Genomic DNA, 18,502 nt, shown 5'->3' with positions numbered 1-18,502 from the left:
ACTTAAAAGTAACACTTTCCGCTTAAGAGAACGACCTTTTTCTTGTTTCGTATTTCCTATGATTATTACGGTTCTTAAATAGTTTTCCATTTAAAATATGAACGCAGTTTATAAGAAACGTAATGGCGAGGAGCTTCTATGATAAAAAAAAGCAGAGGTAAGAAACAATGTAAAGAATCTATACCAAGTATGAGTTAAGATTCTGGAATGCGAAAATGTTTATTTTTATAACAAATCTATTATTACTTAATATGTGTTTATTTTATCTGAATTTTTTTAAATTACTTTCTTCGAATTTCGCGTGTGAAAATTTGAATATCAATATAAATATTGTAGATAATAATTTCACTTAAAAAAACCAATACTAAGCAACGAGCAGCGATGGTTAATGTTGCAGATAGAGAAAATAACAAGAATTTTTTTGTAGACCATTTAATTTTTCATTTAAAATATTTTTCAGTTAATTTTGTGGAAAAACGTAACAACTGGACAACTTGTGGAATCTCCTTTAAAAAAATTATTAATTTTTGTCGATATGGTGTAGAATAAGACTTAAATTTATTTATATTTATATATATATATATATATATATATATATATATATATATATATATATATATATAAAACTAGGGCTGTAAACTGACTTTTTTTTAAGAAAATTAAAAAATTTAATTCTATTATCGGCCTACGTATAAAAATACAATTTTACTAAAATTAGTGGAAACATTCTTTGAATAATAAAGGGTGTATATAGATCGCGTTAGTGATATAAGTGATTCCATGCTTACCTGTTACATTGAAAGTCCCGCATTGAATTCTGTTGACAAACAATGGAGTTATTGCAGACAATTAACCGGGCAGTAGCCTGCGCACTGTAATTCAAACTGATAATTTGTATTAATTTACTAATATTATTTTTTATTAATAATTTTTATTACATTTATTGAAGGAAATATAAACAGACAAAAAATTGTAATCTTGCATTATGTTGCGAAAGTGTACTGCCGGGTTAATTGTCTGCAATAGCTCGATGGTTTTTCAACGGATTTTTACGAATGAGATGTCATTTTGTTCAAAATAAAGTTCTTAAAAAATTTGTAATAAGTAAAAATTTTATTAAACAAATAATTACAAAGATATTGAAGATTTAAAAAATTAAGATGGCAGCCATTTTGAAAGTTTTTAAGGATACGTTTTCGAATTTTTTTACTTGTAGAATAAGATACTATTGTTAGATTTGCCAGATTTAATTAATGCAGGTTTACCCGTTCCTGAGAAATAATTTTTTTTTGAAAATCACAAAATTGCGATCAGAAGGAAAACAAAGCAAAATAGGACTTATGTCGGTATGAACGTTTTTGCTCATTTCGGTGTCCTGAATTGGTTCCTGAAGTTCGTCGAATACGTCCCAGAAAACTCTCTCCCACTCTTTCTCTCTCTCTCTCTCTCTCTCTCTCTCTGTGTGTGTGTGTGTGTGTGTGTGTGGGTCTGGGTGTGTGGATGTGTATTAATTTTTTATATATACTCGTATAAAAAAAATTTGATATACGAATTAGATAATTATTTTTTTATTATTCCTAATGTGTATCTTGCAATTTGTTGAACTAGTGAACAATATGCAACCCTCCTTCTTGTCTTAATGAGGATCATTTGTATGACATAATAAATGTGGTGTAGTCGTGTACAGACACAGGCCGCCATTCCTGAGATATGTGTTTAATTGAACCCCAGCCACCAAATTATACAGGAATCCACTGACTAGTATTCAAATCCGTTTAAAAGCAATTAACCTTTACTAGGATTTGAACCTTAGACCTTTAACGCCCAAAAAATTGTTTAACAAGTGATTTGCAAAGACGAGTTAACCACTAGATAAAACCGGTGGGTTGGTCGAATTAAATATTAAGTAAATTTTTACGTATATTTTTTGTAGATGTCAATTTATAAAAACGTAAAAAAAATTAACACTGTTTTTATCAGTTTTAAATATGATAAATAAATCCTGGAATCCAAAGTAATAACATTTTGTTAATTTAAATACAAAGAATTTAAATTCCAAATTAATGATGAATTTATATTCTTTTTTTTTTAGTAGATGTAGTTTAAGTTTTTTTTTGTTTCGATAAATAACACTTAATTTTAAATTGATTTTTTTCGAAGTATATATCTGAAAACATTGAAAGGGTTTGAGAAAGTTCAGTCAATAAGAAATAAAACGAAAGAAAGAGAGAGAGAGAGAGAATAAGTGTAACAAGGAAAGATTGAGAGAGAGGATAAAGAGAGATCCTGATGAAGAATCATTGACCAGTGGCTGTTGAAGGAGAAGGCTTATAACCAGTTCCCACTTTGTTAAAGTCCTGTACTGCAATTTATAACAGTTAAAAAATCCACTCCGGTTCCATCTAAATTTGTTAATTCTATCATATGGACCGCATGATTAAAAAAAAAGGTTGGACTATATATAAAATATGCATATTTTTTTATACGTGTTCATAATTCATATGGTGTATTTTCTATTGTTTTCTACTAATTTCGCTACAAATATTTACTTTTTTTAATATATTAATGGTTGAAAGACCTTGAAAAATATTAATCTCCATAAAACATAAACAAATAAAGTTATTTACAATTTTGACACAATCAATAATCATTTACAAACTAAATGTGAAATAAATATTTAGTTAAAAACACTTTTGACTTATGTTAAAGCTAATCAAAATTATGTTAAAGCTATATCAACTAAGTTGATATATTTTATAGTTAATTTCTATAGTACAAGTGTTTTGATTGTTTTTTTCCGATATTAACAAGATATTTATCTCTAATTTCATTCTTAAAAAAGCTGACAACAAATTTGTATGACTTTCCCGTCACGCGGCCTTTTTCACGGCTTACATACACAATTCAATGTAAAATATTTATCATTTTATTTAAATATAATATTTTCTGTTAATTTAATTAACAAATTAACTAAAGCGCGCACGCATACCGTCTTTTATTCGCACGAGTGTGGCGGTATTAGCGGCCACTTTATATACTTTTTACACTTTAAATAATATTCATTTATTTAATTCTACCACTCATTTGTTTTTTAACCACACATCTCAGGAATGTTCGACCTGAGACGAAAAAAGATTACATTTCATTTACGTTCATACAGCTCGTTCTCTGAAGTAATACCTTACGGTGGTTCCAGAGGCTAAACGAAAAAGAAAGACGACTATAGCAGCTGTACGTCAGTACTACATTAGCGCTTCTTGTGCTGAAAGGAAATACTAATGACGCACATAACTACTTAGGCACTAGTTAATTTATTGCATTTTTTGGGGTGGGGGTACGATTTTACAATTTTTTTTGCAAATATTATTATTTTTTAATTGTTAACAAAAGTGCCTAAGAAAAATTAAACCTTAATTAAATTAAATCTCGAGATCCTGAGGGTGACCTTGTTCTACAGCCTCACCCCCTTGACCTTTTAAGTTGAAAATGTAATGGCATCAATGCTTTATATATAGAAGTAATAAAACCAAGTTTGATCAAACTCGGTCGAGTAGTTCTGTAGATATAAGGTGATTTAGAGTGCGACACCGAACACATACACCTAGATACGAACATCCGGAAAATTTCCATCCGGTTTTTGGGGTTTTTGGTTCCTTAGGTGTCAAAACGTCAAGATCCGGTGAAAACCGCGTATCCCCAAACTGGACCGATTACAATACTTTCCCTTTTAAAGCTATAGCGCTAGACAGGAAAGTAAAAGTAATCATACTCAAGACGATGATAATTAACTAAAATAAATTCATTTTTACTTGAATTTCTCCAAGGATAGTAGATTTGAACGCAATGTTTACTCTTTACGGTTAAATCCAGGGAAAAAAGGATTTACCTTGATTAAAATCTGTCGGAAGTCCCCGAGTAATTTTACCGAGGATGGAAACAGTACATTATTGATCAACAATTTGGTAATTACCAACTGAAATATAGTCTGAATAAAATACATTTCCACAAAAACTAAAAAGATTCGCTTGAAAAAAGACTAAGTTTTCCTGAAGAAAAGTCTTACTCGGTGAAAACTCAGTTCCAAAGTCTAGCTTTATATAAAACCATTGAATAGAAGTCACGATAGACCATCAAGCAAATGCCACCAAAAAGGCACTGCTGCGGTAATACTCTGACAGCATTGTTTTTCTTTTTTATAAATAAACTTTCATCAATTTCTACTGTCATTCCTCTTCCTCCGACTTTTGAATGATCTGTATTTTGAATACCCTGAACATAAACTCATAAACTCTCATATTGTTCCAGTCGATTGTAGTGTTTTATCCTACTTCTAACTTACGTTTACACCATTTTGCTGTTGTAAATTCATAGCAACAACAATATATAAATCTAACGATTTTTACGAATGGTAACCGATTTCCTTCGAACTTTGCGTAAATATATATATATTTTACAATCTCTTTTCATGCAGGGGAAACGTTGATGTTTAAAATTATGTCATAGTGTACTTTTTTATTATATTTACGGAATATCGCCAAAAGACTTTTTTCTTATAAAAATGAAATTGTATTTTTTTCGGTAATTGGTAAATTTCATATTTTCATGATGTCTAAACTGCCTATTGACAGATAAACAACTGTCTATTTTCTTTGATAACAACTTAAACAATACACTAATACGTTTTCCAAAGCAAAGGCTTTCATTTCTATCGTATAATTATTATAATAATATTTCTTGGCTGGGAAACATACAAAAATGATGTAATTCCTACGTAATATTATTTGAAAAACTTATTTTTACTCATTTATCACCAAAAAAGTGGTGGTGCGATAAGAATAAAGTTATACTATTAATAAGTTGTATATAATATACATATTTAACGTTAATTAGACGAGGTTAGCGAGAGAAGCAAGCGTAGGTTATGATATATACGTACGATTTGTCAGTACACGGAGTCAACATAATCTAAAAAAAAAATACAGCCTACGTTCGTTTCAATCGCTAACACGCATATTTATCGTTTAATACGTTGTTTTTTGAAAATGAAGTTGCATCAAAAAAAGTGGTGGTGCGATAACAAACAAGTACCAAAATATTTGTAATGTAAAATAAACTTAAAACAAGTTGATAAGAAAACACCTGTTTTATCATGACCGTTTTAAAAATATTTGTAATGCTATTAAACTTAGAACAAGTTGTTTTTTTTTTTTTATTTTTTATTTTTTGTTTTAAATTTATTTAAGGTTAAATTAACTTTTTTTTCTTATAAATGTCATTCAGTAAATGTTATGCACTACGAAGAAGTAAAATATATTGATAAATTTTATGGCACTTAAAATAAGTTAATTTAAGAAATTTTCATAAGCTTTTTGATTTTTTTTTACTTTTGAGGCCACATTGGATCACTTTAGTCATCCATATTTCAGTTCCTCTTGAATTTCTGTATTAATCTGGCCTTCCGATTTTCCCTGTATTTGTTCATCCTATCGGATCGTTGCTTCCTGACTTCATCTGTGACCTCCACTTTTTTATGTCTTTCTAATTTTTTAACGTCGAATCTATTGTTTTGAAGTGCGTAGTTGATTTTCATTCACAGGCGTCCTCAACCCTCAAGCCAATTTCTTGAAGATCTCTGGATTTCTCCAACATATTTTCCACAGGTTTTTTGTTAATATTCCTTATGATTAGTTTTTTTTTAGAATTCGGTCCTCAGGCATTCTTAATACGTGGAAAAATCCGTTATTTCATTGTACTGAGAATCGGGTCGACTTGTTTGTAGACTGTTTCATTTGTGACAATTCGCCAGACTCCATCCTTTTGATAACTTTTATTTAAACAAGTTCTGATAATTCGCCTTTCTGTTTTAAGTAATTGGTCCTTCTTACTTTCATTCTTATTCTGAAAGATTCTCACAAGCATAAAGCGGCACCGGAAGAACTACTGTATTATAATGGTGAATTTTGGATTTATTGAGACATTTTTAATTGTATGTTGGCTAAGTTAGACTTTTTGTTCTTTTTAATTTTAGTTATTCTGTTTTGTTATGACTGTTTTTCCTTCAATCTGCAGTGAATGATTTCACCTAAGTATTTAAATTGTTCAATTGTTTTAATTTCTTTATCGTTAACTTTGATTTTGCTTATACAGAGGGAATCCATGGTTATTATTTCCGTTTTTCATACAAAATTTTCAGGCCATAAGCTTTATTTAAATTTTTAAAAAATTATCAAAATATTTTCAAAGCTGAATTTATATTAACAGATAAAATTAATAAAATTACTATTTTTAAAGTTATCAAAAATGTATTATTTTTGGTCCGACCAAATAAATAAAGGTATTATTTATGATAGAAGACTTGGAAATAATTTTTTTTTAATATCTCTAATTTATTTGTATAGATTGATACTCCAAACTACTATTTATTTATAGATTTAATTTATTGCATTTTTTGTTTTATAATGGAATGGATAATTTAAAAATACTTTAATAGGAAACAGTATTAGAACAAATTGATGTGAAACTATCGCTTTTATAATGATCTTCCACAAGATTTGAATTACAGGTGTTTTTTTTTAATTGTATTATGACTTTTAAACTGATGGGTGTTATAAAAAATAACAAATAAATAAATATATAAACAACTATACTCGTAGTACACGAATAATTTGAATATGCATTGTAATTTAGATAAAGTTTTTTTTTAAACGTTAACAGTGTGTTGAAAGTATGATAGAATTCGATAAACGGGCATTGTTAAATTGTTGTTTTTACATAGACATGACAGGACGGTTTTAAGCGGTAGCCGTCATTGGAACAGTAATTGATACACAAAACACGTTTTCGGAAGCGAGGCATTTGTATTCATTCTATATTTGTTTAGGGTAGACCAACTGGAATGGCCTAACAACGGAAGTTGTGCGAAATTGGAACAGCAGACAACATGCATGTAAACCTGCGCGCGGCACACGGTCCCGACTTAGGGAGAGCGGCAACTCTTATGAATAAGATTGCCATCGCCGTAATATTTTATTATATTACGCACATACACACCAAAAACATTACCATTGGCAGATGCATTTCTATGCGTTATGTTAATTCTTTGTTTTTTTGTTTGTTTATTATTATTATTATTTTTTTTTATCAGACACCTGCACTGTTATTATTGTAACTGTTATTGAAATTAAAGATATGTCTAAATACTTTAACGCCCAGCATATATTTCAATTCTATTTCAGACAAAAACCTACTAAATCTAAACATTTCTTTTTTTATTCACAAAGTTATATACTGTTTAAATAGGATAATATCACAAAAGAATTCCAAAATCATTTAAAAATAGAATCCACAGTTATTAGATTAATAATTAGAGATGCCTTAAGAATTGTTTACGTAAAAATAAAATCGCTGAACTAAACACGCATTGCAATAACCAAGTAATCATCATTAGTAGTTATAAAGGAAAATAAACAAAAAAATACTCTTGCAAAGCAATTTTTTTAGAAAATTTCTTTATTAATAAAGTTAAATAAAAACTGAAAAAATTAAAAATTTGTATATATTACTGATTTATATACATTGTTTAGAATTTATTTAAATAAATAAATCTTTACTTTGATTGTAACATAAAAATAGATTATACAGGCCATATAAATATAAGATAAATTATAAAGGTAAAAACAAATTTTAACGTAAAAAAAAATTTGCGCAGTTCCAAGCAAGAAGATCGAACTTTCGTTAATTTAATTTGGTTTTAATATTTTCCCGTCTAGATAGCGCTATAGCGTTAGAAGGAAAATTACTGTAATCTACTCAATTAAGGCATATGCGATTTTACGTTTTAACACCTAAGGAATACAAAAAACAGGATGTTGATGTTCGTATGTACGTGTTTGTGTTGGTTTCGGCCTCTAAATCACCTTATATATTAAGAACTACTGAACTGATTTTAACCAAACTTGGTCCGATTTCTTCAATATATGGGGCATAGATGCCATTAAATTTTCAGCTTAAAAGGTCAAGAGGGTGAGACTATAGACCAAGGTCACCCTCAGCATCTCGATATTTCGCCAAATGAAAGTCATATTTTTCTTAGGAACATTTGTTAACAATTAAAAAATAACAATATTGGCAAAAGGTTTTTGCAGAATCGCACCTCCACCACTAAAAATGCTGTTGTATTCGTCTTATGTGTTGTGACATCACAGGTGCGCGGTAGAATTAAATAAATGAATAATATTTATAGTGTAAAAAAGTAAGTCGGTCTAGCTGGGTTTCGAACTCTATCGCTTGGTCAACTCGGTACCTGGTGCGTTAAGCCTCGCGGCTACATCAGCTGCCGACCGCACAAGCCAAATTTGTTCTATGTAAGTTGTGAAATTACATTAGTTGAGTCAGTGCCGAACGTCGCCGCTAGTACCACAACATCCGCGCGAATTAAATACGGTATGCGCGCGCGCTTTAGTTAGAATCATTAAGTTAAATAAACGAAAAAATATTATATTTAAATAAAATGATAAATATTTTAAATTAAGTTGTGTGTGTGTGTATAAGCTGTGCATCAATAACAACCCACACTTGTAGGACTTTCCCGGAACGCGGCTTTACGCAGTTAAAGCCGTCCCCCGCTCAAATTTTATCCTCCGTCAGATTTTTTCTATCTTAAATTAAGCGTTATTCAAGAACGACTCTACCAATCTTCATCAAATTTTCACATGCACAACCTAAGACACACTACTACAGTGCATCTTAATTGAAAGGAAATTGATATAATAGTTTTGGAAATATTTGAGCCACAGTACTTTATACAAAGGCTTATAAATATATAAAGAAACCCTAATCTAAGTAAATGGTATTTTCGTATTTCTCATACCTCAAAATGTAAAGGAAATTCTTCTTTCCTCCAATCCTACCATTCGACCAAAATAATACCGTAATTTTTTCTTCGAAAAGTCAAGGTCTTCAGTAGATGGACTAAAGGGTAATCGAACCGAGAGAAATACGCAAATAGCCTACTAGTCTTCTAAAGAAAGTCCAAGTATTTAAAAAAATCATCGACAGAGGTATACTGTTTTCGTAAAAGAAAATGTTTTAATTGTATTTTAAATAAATTAGTGAGAAGGTTTTAGATAAAAATTTTAATTTTAAAACAATTTTTGTTGTTGGTACAAATTTTTTGTAGAACCTCTAAATTTAAATTCTCTATTTACATGATGTAGACTAACTTCCCATCCTTTTATTCACTTTACTTTACTTTTTAGCTAGAGCTATTCAAAGTCCAGTCTAGGATTATTTATTTTCTGTTTTTATAAATTTAGTATATTTTTTATATAACTTTATAATTGTTGTAACTTTTTTTTACTTTTTTTGTTTATTCTAACTTTTTCTTTTATAACTGCTGATTGGATTTTTTAATTATCGAAATGATCATTACATATATATTTCTTTTTACGCTAAAAATTCTCGAGCGTTCTTTATATTATTTTATTAAGTAGAATTTGTCAGAAATATTGCATTTACAATGACTCTTTTATTAATGCTGTAAGAAAATAATTATATCTGAATTAATGGAGATTTTTAAAAATTGTATTTCGTTTTGATGTTTTTCTATTAATAAATTGGGTGTTCCTTCCCCTTCATTTTAGCAGTCAATTATAGACAGTGCTATTTTCGCATTTAGATGAAATATTTTGTATGCGATATACAATTAGCGCATTCACTTCTTTGATTTGTAGTCTCAGTGATTATTGAGGAGGTACTGAGATTCAGGGCATCCTTATTAAAAAAAAAAGAAAATGTACTAATTACATTGCTGAAAAATATCCAGCTACATCTTTTAAGTTGGATATCTTGTTCTGAAAATTAATGTTTTTGGAAAACCTTTTACTTATTCAAAATATCTTACTTTACAAGATTTATTCAGATAGACGCTAAAACAATAAGTTCGAATAAAATTATCCTTTTAAAATATTTACCATCATCAACAAATTCTCGATGCATCTGACATCTGTAATCAGACATTTTATTTTGATAATTATGTAAGGTGATTAATTTTGGAAGTATACTATTCTATTTGCAATACTTTTAACCTAAATATTTTTAATAAATGAAAAATATCGCCTAAAATCAAATAAAAATATCAAAGGATGTTCTAAATAAATATTCCTCTTTAAAAAATAAAATACTAACCAGATAAATATTAAATAGTAGTATGTAAAGAAAATATTTTTTAAAAGATCTGTAATTACTTTAAAAGACAATATCCGTTCCAGCTAAGAGAAGAAATATCTTTTTTTACTTGAAAACATTGATAGAATTCGAACTGCCATAATAAGCTATACAAAACGATCTGCAATGAAATATTAATTAGCATTGAATATCCGTGATCCATTTATCTGCCGAATCTTATATAAGGACTTAAGTTTTCCTCTATAAAATTCAAACCCCTATAAAAACTATAAAATACCCCTGTAAAATTTAAACTGTTCAGGAATTAAAAGATGTTGATTTGACTGCTCACATGAATTTCTGTCAAGAAATTTCGCAGAGTTTGGATCGTGATGAAAACCATTCGCATAAAGGTAAAAAAAAAACCTTTCATTTCACCTTTGGTTTTTATTTCTTTTTTAACTTTTTGGATGTATTATCCAGAGAAAAATGGAGAAACTTCAGAATTTTAATTATATAGAAACTTTTCAGATGTTTGCGTGCAAAGTTTAATTTTTTGTTTTCATCTCAGAAAACTAGCAGTCTTTGAGTAATGCTTAAAATAATAACATAAAAAAAAATTTACCTGTGGTGGGTATACTGGTAATGCGGGTGATGCCAGGGGTCCGTGCTGGCACTCGGCACGTTGTGGTAAACCGGTTCTCCGTACAGATCTCCGTGGTGCGATGGTACACTACCACTGCTTCCTTGATAGTTACTATTCCAAAATGATGGGGGGAAATTTCTGGCTGACATAGGCGATGATTCTGTAAAAAATAGTATACATATATATCTTAAATATTCTTACTTTCTGCTAATGAATTCAATAAGGTGTTTGATTTGAGTGTTATTTTTTACCTTCCTAACATTGTCACTCCAGTATTTATAGTCAACGCTTATCGGAGTACCCTCATTCTCAAAACTATTTTTAGCACCCTCAAGGGTTTTCTCACTTTTTGAGAATGGAGGTATTCCGAAACGCGTTAGTTATGAATGTTGGAGTAACAATACTAAGAAGGTCAGAAAATATCACTCAAATCAATTATGATAATCCTAGCGGAAATATAAAATATTATGAAAATTTCAATAAGATACGAGCTCTGTTTAGAAAATAACGGGACTTTATTTTTTTAATCTTTATTATTAATTTTAAAGATTATTGGTCCTTGTTCCCTTCAAAGTACTCCCCTTCCCTATTCACTAACTTTTTCCAGTGGTGTTTTCACTTCGCGAAGCAGGACTTGAACTTAATGATCTTTCAGGCCTTTTCAAATGATAGCTTCATTTGAAATGGCCTTTAAGGTCCGTGATAAATTTGCTTTAATGTTATCAATACTCTCAAAACGTCGTCCTTTTATCACTGACTTTATTTTCGAAAATAAGAAAAAATTGCAAGGAGCCAGGTCTGGCGAGTAGGGAGGCTGACGGAAGTCATGCATCTGATTATTGGAATAAAACTGATGAAGTAGAATGTGTGCGGGCGCATTGTCGTGGTGAAAGACCATGAGTTGTTTCGCCACAACTCCGGTCTTTTTTTGCACGTCTTTTCTTTTATTGCACGTTGGAGTTTTTCACGTAACTGTTGTAAAACACCTTGATATTACCCTCGGTTCACTATTTCACTTTGAGGCAAGAATTCAAAAGGCATAATTCCATTAAATCGAAAAACAACAGAGAGCGTCACTTTGATATTGGATCAAGACTGACATGTTTTCTTGGGGCGTGGAGATCGTTTACCTATCCTTTGTGATCATTGAACTTTTGTCTCGAATGTCGTAGCCGTAAAGTCAGCTTTCGTCTCCCGTTATCATCCGTTGCATGACTGTTTCATCGTCAACGGCTTGTTCAAGAAGTTGCCGACAAACTCCACTCAATATTCTTTCTGTTCTTCGGTCATCAAACGAGGAACAAACTTTGCTTGAACTCGATGCACGTTCGATTTTTTCAGTCAAAATGTCAAGGTATGGTCCAATCGAGATGTTAATCTCTTCTGCAAGTTCTCTGACATTCAATCGACGATTTGCACGCACCAGACCGTTGACCGCAGATTTCATCAGTTTAAGTCGAAGACCTTTCTGGTCGAGAGTCATCTTCAATTGACTGACGACCACTTTTAAATCGTAAAAACCATTCGTAATATTGCGTACGCTCAGAGCATCATCTCCCAAGATTGTTGAACGTTTTCAGCATGGTCATCACATACTTAACACCGGGCCGTTAGGTGATAAAAAGTCCATATGTGAATGCAAGATGTATTTTTTCAGAGATATATTGCATCCGTTTTTTCTTTTTATAATTTTCAAGAAGTTCATTTACCAATTCTACATAGGTTTTCATCCTTATTTTGACCAGGAATCATTTAACAATATTTTGAAGTTTTTCTGCTTTCTCAGATTTATTCAATTCCTTTCAAATTTGAATTCTTCATTAATTTACGTGTCTATGATCAAACAAATATTCCTTCTTTGATTTTTGCCTCATTAATTCTGGCCCCATAGGCCAGTTTCAACTTTTCAAAGGTCACACTCACGGATTCCCCATGTTTAACACAAAACTTGATTGCACAACGCTGCTCTAAATTCCGATGCTCCATTTTCGTAACACATAACAAAAACACAACTTCACTGATGGCACTGTCAAAAATAATGTGTTGGCTAAACGGAGTTGAAACTCGTACTGAGCATGCGGGAGGGATAAACAAACCGGTCCAGCACAGACCGGTAGACACAGCGTTGCCAGATTGCTTGCAGTGTTACCAATCTCATTACTTTTCTCACACACCTCGTACACTATTCTTTGGATTCATTCATACGAGGTTGACAAATGATACACCATTCGTAAAAAAGTAAAAAAAAAAATCACCTTTGGTTTTTTATTTAAAATTTTTATATTTATTATCTACGGGAAGTTGGAGAATCTTCAGAATTTTAATTATACAAAAGCTTTTTAGATATGTTTGCGTGCGAAATTTAATTTTTCGTAAATTATTACTTCTGTTTGCCCACATTTAGCTAATTTATTTGGAAATATTGTGTTTTTTTACATCAAAACTAATGTTTTATCTAATAAGAATAATAAATTAATTACTGGTCCAAATCGTGGGGATGTAATAAATTATTATTTAAGATTAAATGATAATACCATATGAGGAAATAATGATGTATTTTTATCCAGTAGTTGTTTTTTATCAAATAAAATCGATATAATAATTATGCAATAAATTAAATAAATGTTTTTTTTATCGCTTATATAAATAAATAATAAAGAAGCAATACAGTTAGTATAAATCCTTAAAAAATCTACAATATTAAAGTATGCTACAATAGAAAAAAGAAATAGTTTTAGTTAATTTTAGTCAAGGTTGGCACACCTGTTCAAGATTAAGTCGATAGATTTTGTTTGTTCATTGAGGTGAATGTAAGAACCAGTTATACGTATTAGTATAGCATTAATATTGTATTAATTATAATATAGTTATAAGTTAGATGAGACTAGCCCGGTGGCCTGTGGTTTTATGATAACATCTCTCGTGTCACGGATTATTCCTAAATACCCTGTGATCCTCTGGCGCCTTTCAGTTTTACCAACTCTCACACCTGTCATTTTATCTTAATATTATTTAGATATTTTATCCCAATTATTTAATAATGTAAATCTAGAATAGAAAATGATTCAAAGCGAAATTAATTGAAGTAACTTTATAAAAATTAAATTAGTAAATTTATAAAGAAATGAAAACGATATTAATTATTTATTTAATTAACATTTTATCTTTTTGGAGAGTTTCGAATTAAACTGTAAATCCAATAAATTTCGGCAATAATTTTATCTAGACTTAATACGATAATTTCTAAAAGGACCATAAATCAAACCCCAAAGATTAAAGAAGACTGATAACAGAGATATTCAAATATCCATAGAAGTAATAAGTAAAACATTTATTGGACTCGAACCGTGGTCTTTCAGAGGTATAGGAAGAATTATATCATAGCGTATGGTTCAGATTACCCAAGAATACTGTCTTAATACCATAGGTCTTTCCGCAAAAAAAAAAGGATATTGATCTGAAAGAATTTTATACAGGATTCGTTTTTTACGCGTAAACTCTATCGTTAACTCAGTCAGTACTCGTCCCTTATGATATTAAAAACATCAAAAGATGTATTTATATCAGTAAAAATGCAATAAGTACGCGTATATACAAAGCATTTTAGAATCCAGGATCAATTTGTATACCTCTAATATTTCACTCAATATCTATAATTTCATTTAAACTTATGATTGAGTAGAATTGTTTCAATTTTAACTTTTTTTAAATTGTTGAAAAACAATCATTAAGAGAGATAGATACCACAATTAAAATTAGATTAACAGATAATAAATTTTAATATAATTCAATTTTGAATTTCATTTTGACGAGAGTTGAGAAAATCAAACTATTTTAATTAAAGATCTAAGTTGAAATAATTATTTGAAATATTAAAGATTCATTAGATCATTTAATAATTTTTAAAGCGCTGGTTTTCTTGACTGAATAGGTAGCGTCTCGGTATTTTGTACGGAGGTCCCGGGTTCGAATCCCGGTCAGGTACCGCATCTTTTCATACGCTACCAATTTCCACTGGGCTATTGACCATAGCTATTGATGCCCGCTCTTTCATAACAAAAAAAAAAAATCTGTTGTGGTCACCACAAGACTTCTTTAAAAGAAGTCTTGTGGTGTCCACACGCCTATTAAATTACATATACACATTTTTTTAAAATGAAAAGTACATAAAATTTTATTTCACTAATAACTTGTGATATTTTTTAATTTTTTGTTTTTTTTTATTCATTATTAATGAATTATTGTTTATCGTAAAACATAAATTAAAATTTTATTTGGCCATAACTCTGGAACCAATGAAAATAAGTACCATTTATTATGCATGGTTGGAAAGTTCTCAATGAGGGCTTATTACTGCAGTTAAGAAAAAGTCCAACATTCATATTGTTTTGGATTTTAGGTGTTTTTGGACACTTTTGGTCCAGTCGATTGCAATCGAAAGGGGAAGTGCACAACTACATATTACAACAGTCTTAATCAAAAATTTCACCATTCTACGGCTAATCATTTTTGAGTTATGCGAGATACGTACATATATATGTACGTACATACAGACGTCACTCCGAAAGTAGTCAAAATGAATTCAGAGATGGTCGAAATGTATATTTTCGTTAAAATCTTATCATAATACTTCCTTTACTTCGTACAAGGAAGTAAAAATTTTGAAGTGATTTAAGTTTTTTCTACACGGTAATTTTTTTTTTTGTATTCATTAAGATATGTGTGTTAGATGGCTACAGTGGTAACAGTTTTAGGTGTGACCTGAAATGCGTAAAAAATCCCGAAAACGGCATATGGCCAATTTTAAGAATATTCTATATTAAGAAGACTTATTAAGAAAAGTGACAAGTGAAGTAGTTTTTTCATTAAGTTAATTAAACTTCCTTATCATCATGTCAAACTCACTGAAATTTAATGCTACAAATGATATATTCATTTACTACAGGAATTTGGAATATAATGAAAATCATTACTCTCAGAGAAAGATAACACACAAATGATGTTTCTTGTATTTCAGGTACTTATTATTAAGATCTGATGGCAATATAATATTTTTTAAATCTCTGAAAAAATTGGTAGTTTTTTATTGGTTTAAATTTACTTTACGGAATATGATAGAAAATAGGACTTTTATGTATCACATAATCACCATCCCACTAATTATAAAAATAATGAGATGAGACTAATTTAAAAAAGAAAATCTTGTAATTTCTGAACGGAATATTTAAAAATATTTCCTGTTATAAATCTTTTTTTAATAAAATGTTATTTTTGTTTTTTTTAATAAATGTCTGTATTCTTTTTTATATCATATATATTTTTATATATATATATATATATATATATATATATGTATATATATATATATATATATATATGTATATATATATATTTTTTGAAATGGTTAAAAACTTCTCCAAATTTATATATATAACAAATTATTTTTTATTTTGTAGAAAATTTAAGTAAAACAGAAAAGGATTAATTTAAAAATAGAGCCTTAATGTGAAAAATTAATTTTGTTAAGGTATTAAAAATATATTAAAAGATAACAAAAAAGTATAATTTACATTTTTGGGGATTATATTTTTTTAAATATATGCATAAATGTGTAGTATTATTTTTTTAATGTTTACTGAAATTTATACGTCAAATTCATAACGGTAACACGCGATTAAGTTATTTCGTAAAAACAAAAAAAAAAAAAATTAAATATATATGTGGTACTTAACACATTTTAATATTTACAATATTAATCATAATCTATAAATCATAATTTTGATCTTTGCTTTGGACACGTATATAAATACGTGAGTTACATATTATCGACAGATTACAACATTCAATTATTTATTATGTATGTATTTAGGGCTATACTTTTAACGATAAAATAATTTACCAATATCAATGTCATCCACTTTGTAAACTGGATTTGAACATCTTTCATATATTGATAACAGAAAAAGGTTTTTGAATGTATATTTTTTCTAAAGAAAAAAATAAAAAGCAAAAAACACTACATTGTATATTAATGTAACACACATATGGTTTCGTAAAATGTGGCCTTTACTAAACCGGTTATCTCAAAGATAATTTGATTTTTTTTAATAATTTTTAATGTATATTCACCTTTAATATGTTTTTTTTCCTAAAAAAATTGTTGTTTTTTGATCAAACGTTATGTACTGTTAATTTAGAATGTGGTTAAACTTTTAATGATCGCTTAAGTAGAACTTCCCGATTGATGTTTCTTTATGTACCAGTTTTTATTTAACTTTAAGAGAATTCCGGAATTGAATTTCAAACAATATTTTATGATAATATTGTTTTAAATTTTATTTACTTCTATTATTACCTCCATTGATATTTTTTTTACAAAATTAATTCAAAGCGTATGCATTAATAAAAGGGTTTTTCTTTAAGATTAGGGAAAGGTCTTTTATTTTAATAAAATACATCCTGAGCAAAAAATTAAAAATATTCCGTTTTCGTCAAAAGAAAATTTTTTACACCGCTAAAAATTGTTAGATTATTGGGTATCGATAAAGAAGTAGTTAAAATTTCTAAGTTTTCAACCTTGTAATTCTCCCTATAAAAAAAGGAAGGTGCGTGGTTTTGTTCGTATATATGTTTGTTTGATGTATGTGCTCACATTTTTATTTTAGCTGCTATTGGCGTAGAGCGGACCACGTGTGCGCCGAGCAGCTGCGCGCAGCGCACGAACGATTCATTCGTTTGAACAATTTATACTTCTTCATACTAACGATTTATCTAAAACTGTATTCGTGTTTTGGAAATTATTTTTGGAAATAAAACATTGAGATTAGAGCCGGTTTAAAATTCACAACACAAGAAACAACTATAAATATTTAGGATTTTGAAGCTCTTCGTTGTAAAATACGCTATTTATGAAAGTTATTAAGTTACAGTTGGCAAAAACATTTTACAAAATCATGCGTAATGAAACATAAACCATACAACATTTTCTTGTTGGTATTAAGTCTAGTTAGATTATTCAAGTTTCGTTAAAAATGTTTTTTTCTAATCCTAAAAAACATTTAAAACAGATTCACAAAACGAGATATTATCAGAAATAAACAAAATCATTTTGTTTTAATTTTATATCAATGAAAAGGTAAAGTGAAAATAAATTGATTTAACGATATAATTGTATAATAATTTTGGTTCAATAAGATTTTTGAGGCTTTTCTCATATGCGCCCCGTTTTTTTTTATTAAAATTTTATGCATTATATAAGACGTGTTGTTTTTCCCACATATTCACAGAGTTTGGTACTTACGACCATCCGAACATAAGACTAGCATTTTCCTGTCGGACACTACGAATCTACAATAAAGCAGAACAACTTTCAGCTCATATAGTCGTGTCACCCAAAACGACGACTTTCAACAACGGTTTGACAGCGTATTGTTACAGAGAAACAAACGAAACTTCATTGTAACGTCACAAAGAAACATACAGTAGTAAAATATTAACAAAATTCAAATTTTCATTTACCATTTTGAAATTATTTAATCCAAAAAGAAGACTTGCGTAAGGAGAAAAGTAAAGTACTTTTAAAAACTATGCTACAGACTTAACTAAAGAAAACTAACCTAAACAATATTTCGAATAACAGGAACATTATTATGCAGTCACATTAATCTTTCTGCAAAAAACAAAATACTATAT

At 29.2% G+C, this 18,502-nt stretch overlaps 1 protein-coding gene across 2 annotated transcripts in view; it reads right to left on the bottom strand.

Moving 5' to 3' along the window:
• vg (transcription factor vestigial) overlaps positions 1–18,502 on the bottom strand; it is a 402,494-nt gene that overhangs the window by 114,228 nt on the left and 269,764 nt on the right. For both annotated transcript variants that reach the window (XM_075376853.1, XM_075376854.1), the window contains exon 4: positions 10,790–10,970. In XM_075376853.1, the coding sequence (XP_075232968.1) occupies positions 10,790–10,970 (181 nt within the window). The remainder of the gene's footprint in view (positions 1–10,789; positions 10,971–18,502) is intronic.

The sequence above is a fragment of the Lycorma delicatula genome, chromosome 10 (assembly GCF_047948215.1).
Source record: "Lycorma delicatula isolate Av1 chromosome 10, ASM4794821v1, whole genome shotgun sequence".
Classification (NCBI taxonomy): domain Eukaryota; kingdom Metazoa; phylum Arthropoda; class Insecta; order Hemiptera; family Fulgoridae; genus Lycorma; species Lycorma delicatula.
Note: the sequence above shows the minus strand (reverse complement) of the source record. Positions and strands in the feature narration are given on the sequence as shown.